This window comes from Antedon bifida, chromosome 5 (genome assembly GCF_963402885.1).
Source record: "Antedon bifida chromosome 5, ecAntBifi1.1, whole genome shotgun sequence".
In the NCBI taxonomy this organism is placed as follows: domain Eukaryota; kingdom Metazoa; phylum Echinodermata; class Crinoidea; order Comatulida; family Antedonidae; genus Antedon; species Antedon bifida.
In genome coordinates this window covers 32107554-32120045 of record NC_136230.1, presented here as the reverse complement: position 1 = coordinate 32120045, position 12492 = coordinate 32107554, and the positions used below count along the sequence as shown (strand labels likewise).

Below are 12492 nucleotides of genomic sequence, written 5' to 3'. Positions count from 1 at the left end.
TTACCGCTTTGATGTAAATTCTTTTGTCATCAGTACCATACTTTGTTATTCGTTTAAATAAATAGATCTGATGTGCTGAATGTGCTCTTTGGAGTGTCTCTCTTCCTTTATTGCTGTGTCCATACTGTGACATTCTTACAATTGTATCCTTGTGTTGTTTTTGTATGGTTTTTTTAACATAACAACATACTACTAGTATCAACTTGACGCATTTGTGTTTTTAATAGCTTTCTTTAATGACAAATGGCATTTTTTTCTATCTGTAAATTAAAATTCTAAACCAGTGGATACCCCGAAGATGTATCATCATCAAAACAACAGTCTCTGATGCCCATTCTGTGACACTCGTAATTAGCGTATTATGAAGTTGGAGATTTAAATAGATTGAAGTAGACCCGAGAGATTGTAAGAGGATAGATAAATATTTGTTGTCATTGACTGTTAAGGAAATCAATAACCCTCAGTAAATTTTGTAATTCACGGTTTAAACACAATTAATAAATGAGTTATTGATGATTTAGCCCATTGACTTTTTTTATTCAATTTTTTTTTAGGATTATAGAATTGGTTAAAAGCTTAGTAGAAAGTGTGAAATATTGAGACCTGGTAGTCAATGACTTTTCTCTTAGACCAACTACAGTATCTATGAATTGACTAGAACCAAACAATTAACTATTAAAAACATATTCTGATTCATGCAAAACAATTGTTACTATATGTGCATTGAGACGACATTATATTATGCATGCATTTCAGTTTATTGCGTATACAGTACTGACGATTAAATATAGATTTGATGGATACGGATATTTCTTGCATCAGTATCCAAGAAAGTGGTATAATAATAATAATAAGACTTAAAGCAAAAAAAAATAAATGTGGAAGTGTTGTACAATGCCTGCTGAAAACATAACATGACCAATGTACAGTATATTCTAATATTATTTTCACTTTTTTTGATTTCCTGTTGTACAGTAGTTACACAGTGCTTGGAAAAATTAAAATATTAATAGTTTGATTGTAGATTAGTTGTGAACAGTTGATTTTTTGATGGCTGATTTATAGGCCTCCATACATCGATATATATACAGTAAGAATACAAAATTACTACAGTAGTAAAAGAAACGAAACAACTAATAAATTCCAAAAAGAATCCATTTCAATGTGCATAAAATAAAATCTTCTTCAAACGAAGCAAAAGATAATATTTGCAAGGTTTTTATTTCTTTTATCAAAATGGTTGTCTCCTGTGATGAGTACTTTAATACTTTAGCTTTCTAGCATCGACTGAATACAGCCCACTAATTGTATTAATGCTCAAAATAACTTAGCCTACATTGCTACAGATTAATAAATGTTAAAATAACTTAATGAATTTAGACATTAATCTAATTCATACTACATTATAATACAAGCATTTCATACATTGAGTAATGTACCAGGACTATTAGAGTTAGCAACTTAATTTAGACTGCATAAATTCATGAAGAAGATTTACTGAATCTATTAAATGCTATCATGGTAATTCAGGTGAAATAAAATGAAATGGTCATTGTAAATTTAGATATCAAACTTTACTTATTTTATACTACTGTATGTAGTTTAAAACTGTCTACTATCTGACTCTCACTCAGTGGATTTACTATCCCTATGTAACCCTTGCTCTGCTACAACTTACTGGCCAGTTTAGTCACATACTGTAGGTTGTTTCAGTAAAGGGGAGGGGTGAAAAAGATAAGATTACAGAGCACTTTGTATTATATTTTAGGCCCTAGATTATGACAGCCTTCAATAAAGAATCATGAACTATATTTTATTATTGTATATAATATATGACTGGAAATTGATATGCAGTCAGTAAGTAAATTGCAAAGTTCTTGTTTTTAGCATGTTCGTCTTCATTCAATCTAGTTAATTAATTTTGGTGTGTGTCACAATAAAAAGGATCAACATCAATTATCACCGTAGCAACAACTGATGCTTTGAAATTAGTTGTCAACTCGTTAATGATGACATCATTATTGTGAAGAGTATCTATATTAAATTCTATACAATTTATAGTCTACTTAAACTGTAGTATTATAAAATAGATTGAATTGTAAATGTTGTATTGCATCTTTATTAAATTAAATGCTACTACATCATTTACTACCACTGTTTACTAAACTAAAACTAAATTTTTAAGTGTCATTATGATAAAAAAAAGTATTTAATTTTACTGTCTATTATGTGACCAACTTACCTAGATAAACCGACATAGGTTTTCCCCTTCAATATCAAATCGAAAGTAAAAATATTCTTAGTATTCCCCTACAAGTCATTGGTATCGTCCGTGACCACGCCCTCAGGTGGGCAGCAACACCCATACATCACCTTTTCTTTTTCTGTGTATGTGGAGTATTGTAAAGCTATCATTGAAAGGGCTTACAATGTTTATGAGGGAGATTTATTTTACCTCTCCCTACTTCATTATTACTGTACTGTATGTGTTTACTGTACTGTACAGTATACACACATTTTTGTTAAATATTAATAAAAGATGAAGACAAAACAGCAAAGATTTAAAAATGAATACAAATTTAAATTATACAACAATATAAATAAATATAAGATGATAAAAAATATGTTGTTTAATCATTCACATTGATTGTGTGCTACATTTTGTATTACAATATTGCATAGTGAGTATTTTAGTCCAAAGAGTAAATTACAAATTCTACCATTGTTTATCTACTGTACTGTACACCTACAGTTATTATAATAGAAAAATGTGGACAGCTTAGTCTCAAGCTACAAAAGGGAATATTCCAAAACTCTGTATTAAAGAATGCAGAATGTATGAGGGATGGCTTTTTAAATCATCAATGAAAGAAATTATAATTTGTTCCGTCAGTAATCTGTATGCTAGCCAGCGGACTGAGTTTATACACTTAAGCCATTTAGTTTGTATTATAGACATATTATGACAAAAGAATTTGTAATCAGTGTTTGTTTTTCAATAACCACAAACAGTCATAAGTATGCTTGAGGTTTTATTTCATGGATTTGATAGATACAGATGTTCAATAAATAATTCATGGTTCAATTCTACACATTGTTTGTATTGTTGTCTAATTCTTAATCTTGCTACAGTACTGCATAATCTAAAAAGATAAATAAAAGATTTTTAACTTTGTGTTTGTGACAAATTTCTATTAACCAATATATATAAACTTTATTTATTCACGAGACTGATGTGTAGTACAACTTGTTTTTACACTTGTTTGTGATATTACAAAAAAACCAACGCCATATAAATACGACAAAAAAGATAGAAAAATTGAAATTGAAAAGAAAAAAGTTACTTACAGCAGAATCCCTTTCATCTGACATCTCTATTACCGGTACTTCCCGTGTAAACGGGAACCCCTATCCAAGTGTATAATTTATGGGGATTCTACTGCAACATTGTTTATTTTATGTTACCTTGAGTTTACTACAGGTATACTTTGATAACTGTCAAGTAGTACTGTATATTGATTTTTTATTAATTTTTTTTTTTTTTGCCTTTAGCTTGTTGGTCGTGAATTTGATTTAGAATGTGCTTTCATCATAGACGACCCGGAAAATGTCAACCATCTCCTGGAACTTATGAGTCATTGTCAGGTCACACAACAGGTACGTACTGTAGGTTACATAGGTTCAGTACTGTACGTACTGTTGATCACTCATATTTAACAGTTTACATAATATTAAATGCTCAAATGTCACATTAAAAGTACAAACACAAATAAAAGTCACTACTGTACACTCAAGTAGTTTTACTGTAGTCCAGAAAGTTGCTTTTACATTAGATTTAAATACAGGTGGCCATGCTACCTGTATACATTCTAAAGTGAAATTTATATATCACCTATTTCAGTTCTGAAACCATGTTTATTTTCTCCATGTACTGTATTGTCATTGTCACATGTTTTTCTAATGACTATGATTTTTTATTCCGAAGGCTGAAATATGGAGTATGTTTTGCGGCATTGTTCGCCGAAGTGTGTTAAATTTACAAGCCTGTACAAGTGTTGGTTTGATTGAGAAACTGCTAGACCGCTTACCACAATCGGAGGAAATCATTGCAGGTAAAACTCTAAAACAGCTCCTTCGGATGAGTTATTAAGCTGTTAAGCTGCGGTGCATGTTAAAGAACGCAGTACACTCTTTGAAAAGAGTAGGGCTCGTCTCCCAATGTACTTCTCAATTCATCACCAGAGTATCCCACCTGAAACAAGTCTAAGGACTTTAGTGGGTTATCCTTGGTGTGTGCAACACAAAAATATTCTATCTATCTACACCTATTGACTTATTTGATGAGAGAGGGTATAATATCAGTACACTATACATCAATCAAAAACACAATGAGATACATCAGCAAGATACACCAACCACATAACATTATCCTGTATTATGGATTGTGCTGGTATGATGGGATATTGTGTGTTGGTTTATCAGTAATGATATAATGCTGTCATTCTCATATTATTATGGAGCTTTCAACACATATTGTATATTGCATCAAGGAGTCCCTGCAAGCTCATAATGAACTAATGACATTACAATCAAACATAAGCTCAATTGAAAAAAGAATATAAGACTATCCATCCCAAATTGGGCATCCTTGGGCAAGCTTGGCTACTAACTCATAATTGACACAGATTTCAATGCTTAGTGCACAATTATATAAAATGTAAATTATTTCTGATTGTCAATTACTACCACCAGTATGCTGCCCTAAAAGCCTCTCTCATAATGAAGTGCACTTAATAATAGCAAGATAATTAACAAATTTACCTTTTATTGTCTTGTTTACAGAGTTGCTTGTAGAGATCATAGGTGTGCTTGCAAACTATAGCATATCGGTGAAAGAATTGAAGATTCTGTTTAAGAGCCTCAAGGGATGCGATGGAAAATGGGTAATGTAGAATTGTAATATTGAATTAAAAATAACAATGAGAGTTTTGTTGGCCACAAACTATGAGATGAGCACATGGGTATTAAGAGTCTGTGAGAGGTCACCAAATTACCAAAGCAACAAAAGTCTCAGAAAATGAACAAGCAAGTATTGCTCCAAAAAAGGCGAACAACCCCAGAGTGTTTTTTGATATATAACTAATGGTGGCAAATCTTGTAAGTTTAAAACATGTATAGGCCTAGACAAGAGCCTCGTAATCTAGGCTGACATCAAATTACCATATGGCACCAAAGGTACATAAAGCATACATGTGTGGGAAAGAACCAAATTATCATGGTACCAAAGGTACATAAAGCAAACATGTGTGAGAAAGAACCAAATTACCATGGTACCAAAGGTACATAAAGCAAACATGTGTGAGAAAGAACCAAATTACCATGGTACCAAAGGTACATAAAGCAAACATGTGTGAGAAAGAACCAAATTATCATGGTACCAAAGGTACATAAAGCAAACATGTGTGAGAAAGAACCAAATTATCATGGTACCAAAGGTACATAAAGCAAACATGTGTGAGAAAGAACCAAATTATCATGGTACCAAAGGTACATAAAGCAAACATGTGTGAGAAAGAACCAAATTATCATGGTACCAAAGGTACATAAAGCATACATGTGTGAGAAAGAACCAAATTACCATGGTACCAAAGGTACATAAAGCAAACATGTGTGAGAAAGAACCAAATTACCATGGTACCAAAGGTACATAAAGCATACATGTGTGAGAAAGAACCAAATTACCATGGTACCAAAGGTACATAAAGCAAACATGTGTAAGAAAGAACCAAATTGCCATGGTGCAGAACGTTCAAAGCAAACATCCGTGTGATTTTAATTAAAATATTCCAAATTAATTTTCCGAACTAACAATTTCAAACTGAGAAAAACTATAAAACATCAATAATAGTTTTCATTTTTCACATTACCTTATTGAACATGAATGTACTTGACATACTCTACATGATTCACAATTCAGGTTTTTTTTTCCTTTTAAATGTGAGTCATAATGTCAAAGGTGAAGGCTAATGTGGCTACATATGATATGCTACAACTAATAATCCCAGTAATACTTAAAATTTTCTGTGCTTGTGGATACAAACTCAATGATTGTGCCATTGGTTGGATTAAAACTTTGATAAATTGATGATCAAAATATGAGCATATTGAGATAGATTCTTAGCACTTAAGGTTGGTAGGATGAGGAATAGACCAATCACTTGCCGAAACATTCAGGATGATTTCATTTACATAATGTTGCAGGATTAATCCATAATGTGATGAGCATGTTAGCGAGATGATCCATAACAATCCCATGATGCATTTGATATTTAGATTGTGCGAGGTGTCTTGTTACAAGCATGATGTCACGTATATACCTACTCTGTATCTCTAATGAGTAATTTGTTATAATGAGCACACATATCTTGCCACTGTTTATATGTTTCTATGTACATTTTGATTGGATATGTGTCTGTTAGGAATTAAAACTTCACTCTTAAGATAATCTCAATGATGTCTTTAGGCAAACAGTCTATTCACATATTTATTCAGTGTCAAAATTACTGTAATAAAACATTGTATGAATGAACAAGCACTTTTTATTTTCTTGATCTATGATTTTACGAAGTCTTAAGCTCTGTCTACTGTACACTGTCATATGTGACAAAAAAATGTGATATGCCCATATGAACATGATGTCATATCACTACCATATTTGGGCATATCAATACCATATATGGGCACATCCACATTACATTTTTTAACATAAACTTTGATAGTGTAGACAAGGCTTTAATGTGGTTCCATGTTTCCCTTAAAATATGCTTTTGATAAATTTTGTAATATCAATTTATAAGCAGCATATTTTTATCCAATTTTTATGAATTAAAATGTTCAATGAGTATATTTGATTAAAAGGTTTTCTATTTAATTGGCATTCAGTTGAAAATGAAATACAGAATTCAAAATAACTTTTTTTATTATCACTAATGTCTTATTATAAAAGCTTTGTTGATTTGTAAAAAGACTAAAATATTGCTTTTAATGTGCACTATATTTCTATGTTTTTTAGCCCAAATATTCAATCAAGTTGTTACAAGTTCTGCGCCAAATGCCTTGCAGACATGGACCTGATGTTTTCTTCAATTTCCCTGGTACTGTTGGATCAGTAAGTGAATTTAATCATAAATTGAAAACGAAAAAAATTCTGTGCAATTTCATTTCAAAAGTACATTTTACTATTTGAGTACTGTAGTGTATGTAGTAAGATACAAACTATTAAATTATTAACAACAGTACATTCAATGCGTTGTGAGAAAGTGATTTTATTGATCTGACTTAATGTCTTCCTTAATAATATGCTGTGATGTAGTGCCGGATTCTATACATATAGCAATATAATTCCATTAAATACAATAGATTAGGTTATATAATATCATTTTATAAAAATTAATTTATGATAATGGTATTTAAATATATAATATAATGAGTATCTAAATACTAATGTATCACAACCCACCTGCTGAGCAAATTAATTTTATACCTGTACAGTAGTAAATAATATATTATCAGTTATATTATACCTGTAGCATATCCCTACCTTGCATTATATACTTCCACTTCCAAATGTTGCTGACACGTCCTCTATCCCCCACCTTGCATTATATACTTCCACTTCCAAATGTTGCTGACACGCCCTCTATCCCCCACCTTGCATTATATACTTCCACTTCCAAATGTTGCTGACACGTCCTCTATCCCCCACCTTGCATTATATACTTCCACTTCCAAATGTTGCTTACACTTCCTCTATCCCCCACCTTGCATTATATACTTCCACTTCCAAATGTTGCTAACACGTCCTCTATCCCCCACCTTGCATTATATACTTCCACTTCCAAATGTTGCTAACACGTCCTCTATCCCCCACCTTGCATTATATACTTCCACTTCCAAATGTTGCTAACACGTCCTCTATCCCCCACCTTGCATTATATACTTCCACTTCCAAATGTTGCTAACACGTCCTCTATCCCCCACCTTGCATTATATACTTCCACTTCCAAATGTTGCTTACACGTCCTCTATCCCCCACCTTGCATTATATACTTCCACTTCCAAATGTTGCTTACACGTCCTCTATCCCCCACCTTGCATTATATACTTCCACTTCCAAATGTTGCTGACACGTCCTCTATCCCCTACCTTGCATTATATACTTCCACTTCCAAATGTTGCTGACACGTCCTCTATCCCCCACCTTGCATTATATACTTCCACTTCCAAATGTTGCTTACACTTCCTCTATCCCCCACCTTGCATTATATACTTCCACTTCCAAATGTTGCTTACACTTTCTCTATCCCCCACCTTGCATTATATACTCCCACTTCCAAATGTTGCTAACACGTCCTCTATCCCCCACCTTGCATTATATACTTCCACTTCCAAATGTTGCTGACACGCCCTCTATCCCCCACCTTGCATTATATACTTCCACTTCCAAATGTTGCTGACACGTCCTCTATCCCCCACCTTGCATTATACTTCCAAATGTTGCTTACACGTCCTCTATCCCCCACCTTGCATTATATACTTCCACTTCCAAATGTTGCTGACACGCCCTCTATCCCCCACCTTGCATTATATACTTCCACTTCCAAATGTTGCTGACACGTCCTCTATCCCCCACCTTGCATTATACTTCCAAATGTTGCTTACACTTCCTCTATCCCCCACCTTGCATTATATACTTCCACTTCCAAATGTTGCTGACACGTCCTCTATCCCCCACCTTGTATTATATACTTCCACTTCCAAATGTTGCTTACACGTCCTCTATCCCCCACCTTGTATTATATACTTCCACTTCCAAATGTTGCTTACACTTCCTCTATCCCCCACCTTGCATTGTATACTTCCACTTCCAAATGTTGCTGACACGTCCTCTATCCCCCACCTTGCATTATATACTTCCACTTCCAAATGTTGCTGACACGTCCTCTATCCCCCACCTTGCATTATATACTTCCACTTCCAAATGTTGCTTACACGTCCTCTATCCCCCACCTTGCATTATATACTTCCACTTCCAAATGTTGCTTACACGTCCTCTATCCCCCACCTTGCATTATATACTTCCACTTCCAAATGTTGCTGACACGTCCTCTATCCCCCACCTTGCATTATATACTTCCACTTCCAAATGTTGCTTACACGTCCTCTATCCCCCACCTTGCATTATATACTTCCACTTCCAAATGTTGCTTACACGTCCTCTATCCCCCACCTTGCATTATATACTTCCACTTCCAAATGTTGCTTACACGTCCTCTATCCCCCACCTTGCATTATATACTTCCACTTCCAAATGTTGCTTACACGTCCTCTATCCCCCACCTTGCATTATATACTTCCACTTCCAAATGTTGCTTACACGTCCTCTATCCCCCACCTTGCATTATATACTTCCACTTCCAAATGTTGCTTACACTTCCTCTATCCCCCACCTTGCATTATATACTTCCACTTCCAAATGTTGCTTACACTTCCTCTATCCCCCACCTTGCATTATATACTTCCACTTCCAAATGTTGCTTACACGTCCTCTATCCCCCACCTTGCATTATATACTTCCACTTCCAAATGTTGCTTACACTTCCTCTATCCCCCACCTTGCATTATATACTTCCACTTCCAAATGTTGCTTACACGTCCTCTATCCCCCACCTTGCATTATACTTCCAAATGTTGCTTACACTTTCTCTATTCCCCACCTTGCATTATATACTTCCACTTCCAAATGTTGCTTACACTTCCTCTATCCCCCACCTTGCATTATATACTTCCACTTCCAAATGTTGCTTACACGTCCTCTATCCCCCACCTTGCATTATATACTTCCACTTCCAAATGTTGCTTACACTTCCTCTATCCCCCACCTTGCAATATATACTTCCACTTCCAAATGTTGCTTACACTTTCTCTATCCCCCACCTTGCATTATATACTTCCACTTCCAAATGTTGCTTACACGTCCTCTATCCCCCACCTTGCATTATATACTTCCACTTCCAAATGTTGCTTACACTTCCTCTATCCCCCACCTTGCATTATATACTTCCACTTCCAAATGTTGCTTACACTTTCTCTATCCCCCACCTTGCATTATATACTTCCACTTCCAAATGTTGCTTACACGTCCTCTATTCCCCACCTTGCATTATATACTTCCACTTCCAAATGTTGCTTACACGTCCTCTATCCCCCACCTTGTATTATATACTTCCACTTCCAAATGTTGCTTACACGTCCTCTATCCCCCACCTTGCATTATATACTTCCACTTCCAAATGTTGCTTACACTTTCTCTATCCCCCACCTTGTATTATATACTTCCACTTCCAAATGTTGCTTACACGTCCTCTATCCCCTACCTTGCATTATATACTTCCACTTCCAAATGTTGCTTACACTTTCTCTATCCCCCACCTTGCATTGTATACTTCCACTTCCAAATGTTGCTTACACGTCCTCTATCCCCTACCTTGCATTATATACTTCCACTTCCAAATGTTGCTTACACTTCCTCTATCCCCCACCTTGCATTATATACTTCCACTTCCAAATGTTGCTTACACTTCCTCTATCCCCCACCTTGCATTATATACTTCCACTTCCAAATGTTGCTTACACTTTCTCTATCCCCCACCTTGTATTATATACTTCCACTTCCAAATGTTGCTTACACTTCCTCTATCCCCCCCCCCCCCCTTGCATTATATACTTCCACTTCCAAATGTTGCTTACACTTCCTCTATCCCCCACCTTGCATTATATACTTCCACTTCCAAATGTTGCTTACACTTCCTCTATCCCCCACCTTGCATTATATACTTCCACTTCCAAATGTTGCTGACACGTCCTATCCCCCACCTTGCATTATATACTTCCACTTCCAAATGTTGCTGACACGTCCTATCCCCCACCTTGCATTATATACTTCCACTTCCAAATGTTGCTGACACGTCCTATCCCCCACCTTGCATTGTATACTTCCACTTCCAAATGTTGCTGACCCATCCTCTATCCCCCACCTTGCATTATATACTTCCACTTCCAAATGTTGCTTACACGTCCTCTATCCCCCACCTTGCATTATATACTCCCACTTCCAAATGTTGCTAACACGTCCTCTATCCCCCACCTTGCATTATATACTTCCACTTCCAAATGTTGCTTACACTTCCTCTATCCCCCACCTTGCATTATATACTTCCACTTCCAAATGTTGCTTACACGTCCTCTATCCCCCACCTTGCATTATATACTTCCACTTCCAAATGTTGCTTACACTTCCTCTATTCCCCACCTTGCATTATATACTTCCACTTCCAAATGTTGCTTACACTTTCTCTATCCCCCACCTTGCATTATATACTTCCACTTCCAAATGTTGCTTACACTTCCTCTATTCCCCACCTTGCATTATATACTTCCACTTCCAAATGTTGCTTACACTTCCTCTATTCCCCACCTTGCATTATATACTTCCACTTCCAAATGTTGCTGACACGTCCTCTATCCCCCACCTTGCATTATACTTCCAAATGTTGCTTACACGTCCTCTATCCCCCACCTTGCATTATATACTTCCACTTCCAAATGTTGCTTACACTTCCTCTATCCCCCACCTTGCATTATATACTTCCACTTCCAAATGTTGCTTACACGTCCTATCCCCCACCTTGTATTATATACTTCCACTTCCAAATGTTGCTTACACGTCCTCTATCCCCCACCTTGCATTATATACTTCCACTTCCAAATGTTGCTTACACTTCCTCTATCCCCCACCTTGCATTATATACTTCCACTTCCAAATGTTGCTTACACTTCCTCTATCCCCCACCTTGCATTATATACTTCCACTTCCAAATGTTGCTGACACGTCCTCTATCCCCCACCTTGCATTGTATACTTCCACTTTCAAATGTTGCTTACACGTCCTCTATCCCCCACCTTGCATTATATACTTCCACTTCCAAATGTTGCTTACACTTCCTCTATCCCCCACCTTGCATTATATACTTCCACTTCCAAATGTTGCTTACACTTCCTCTATCCCCCACCTTGCATTATATACTTCCACTTCCAAATGTTGCTGACACGTCCTCTATCCCCCACCTTGCATTGTATACTTCCACTTCCAAATGTTGCTGACACGTCCTCTATCCCCCACCTTGCATTGTATACTTCCACTTCCAAATGTTGCTTACACGTCCTCTATCCCCCACCTTGCATTATATACTTCCACTTCCAAATGTTGCTGACACATCCTCTATCCACCACCTTGCATTATATACTTCCACTTCCAAATGTTGCTGACACGTCCTCTATCCCCCACCTTGCATTATATACTTCCACTTCCAAATGTTGCTTACACGTCCTCTATCCCCCACCTTGCATTGTATACTTCCACTTCCAAATGTT

General features: G+C 35.9%; 2 protein-coding genes across 3 annotated transcripts in view; both read left to right on the top strand.

Annotated features, from left to right (window-relative positions):
- The window catches only part of LOC144843708 (neurobeachin-like), a 101657-nt gene that overhangs the window by 3861 nt on the left and 85304 nt on the right, over positions 1–12492 (top strand). For both annotated transcript variants that reach the window (XM_078700602.1, XM_078700601.1), the window contains exons 2-5: positions 3553–3657; positions 3986–4112; positions 4843–4943; positions 7073–7168. In XM_078700602.1, coding sequence (XP_078556728.1) covers positions 3553–3657; positions 3986–4112; positions 4843–4943; positions 7073–7168 — 429 coding nt within the window. The remainder of the gene's footprint in view (positions 1–3552; positions 3658–3985; positions 4113–4842; positions 4944–7072; positions 7169–12492) is intronic.
- The window catches only part of LOC144843730 (AN1-type zinc finger protein 2A-like), a 78130-nt gene that overhangs the window by 8461 nt on the left and 57177 nt on the right, over positions 1–12492 (top strand). The window lies entirely within an intron of this gene.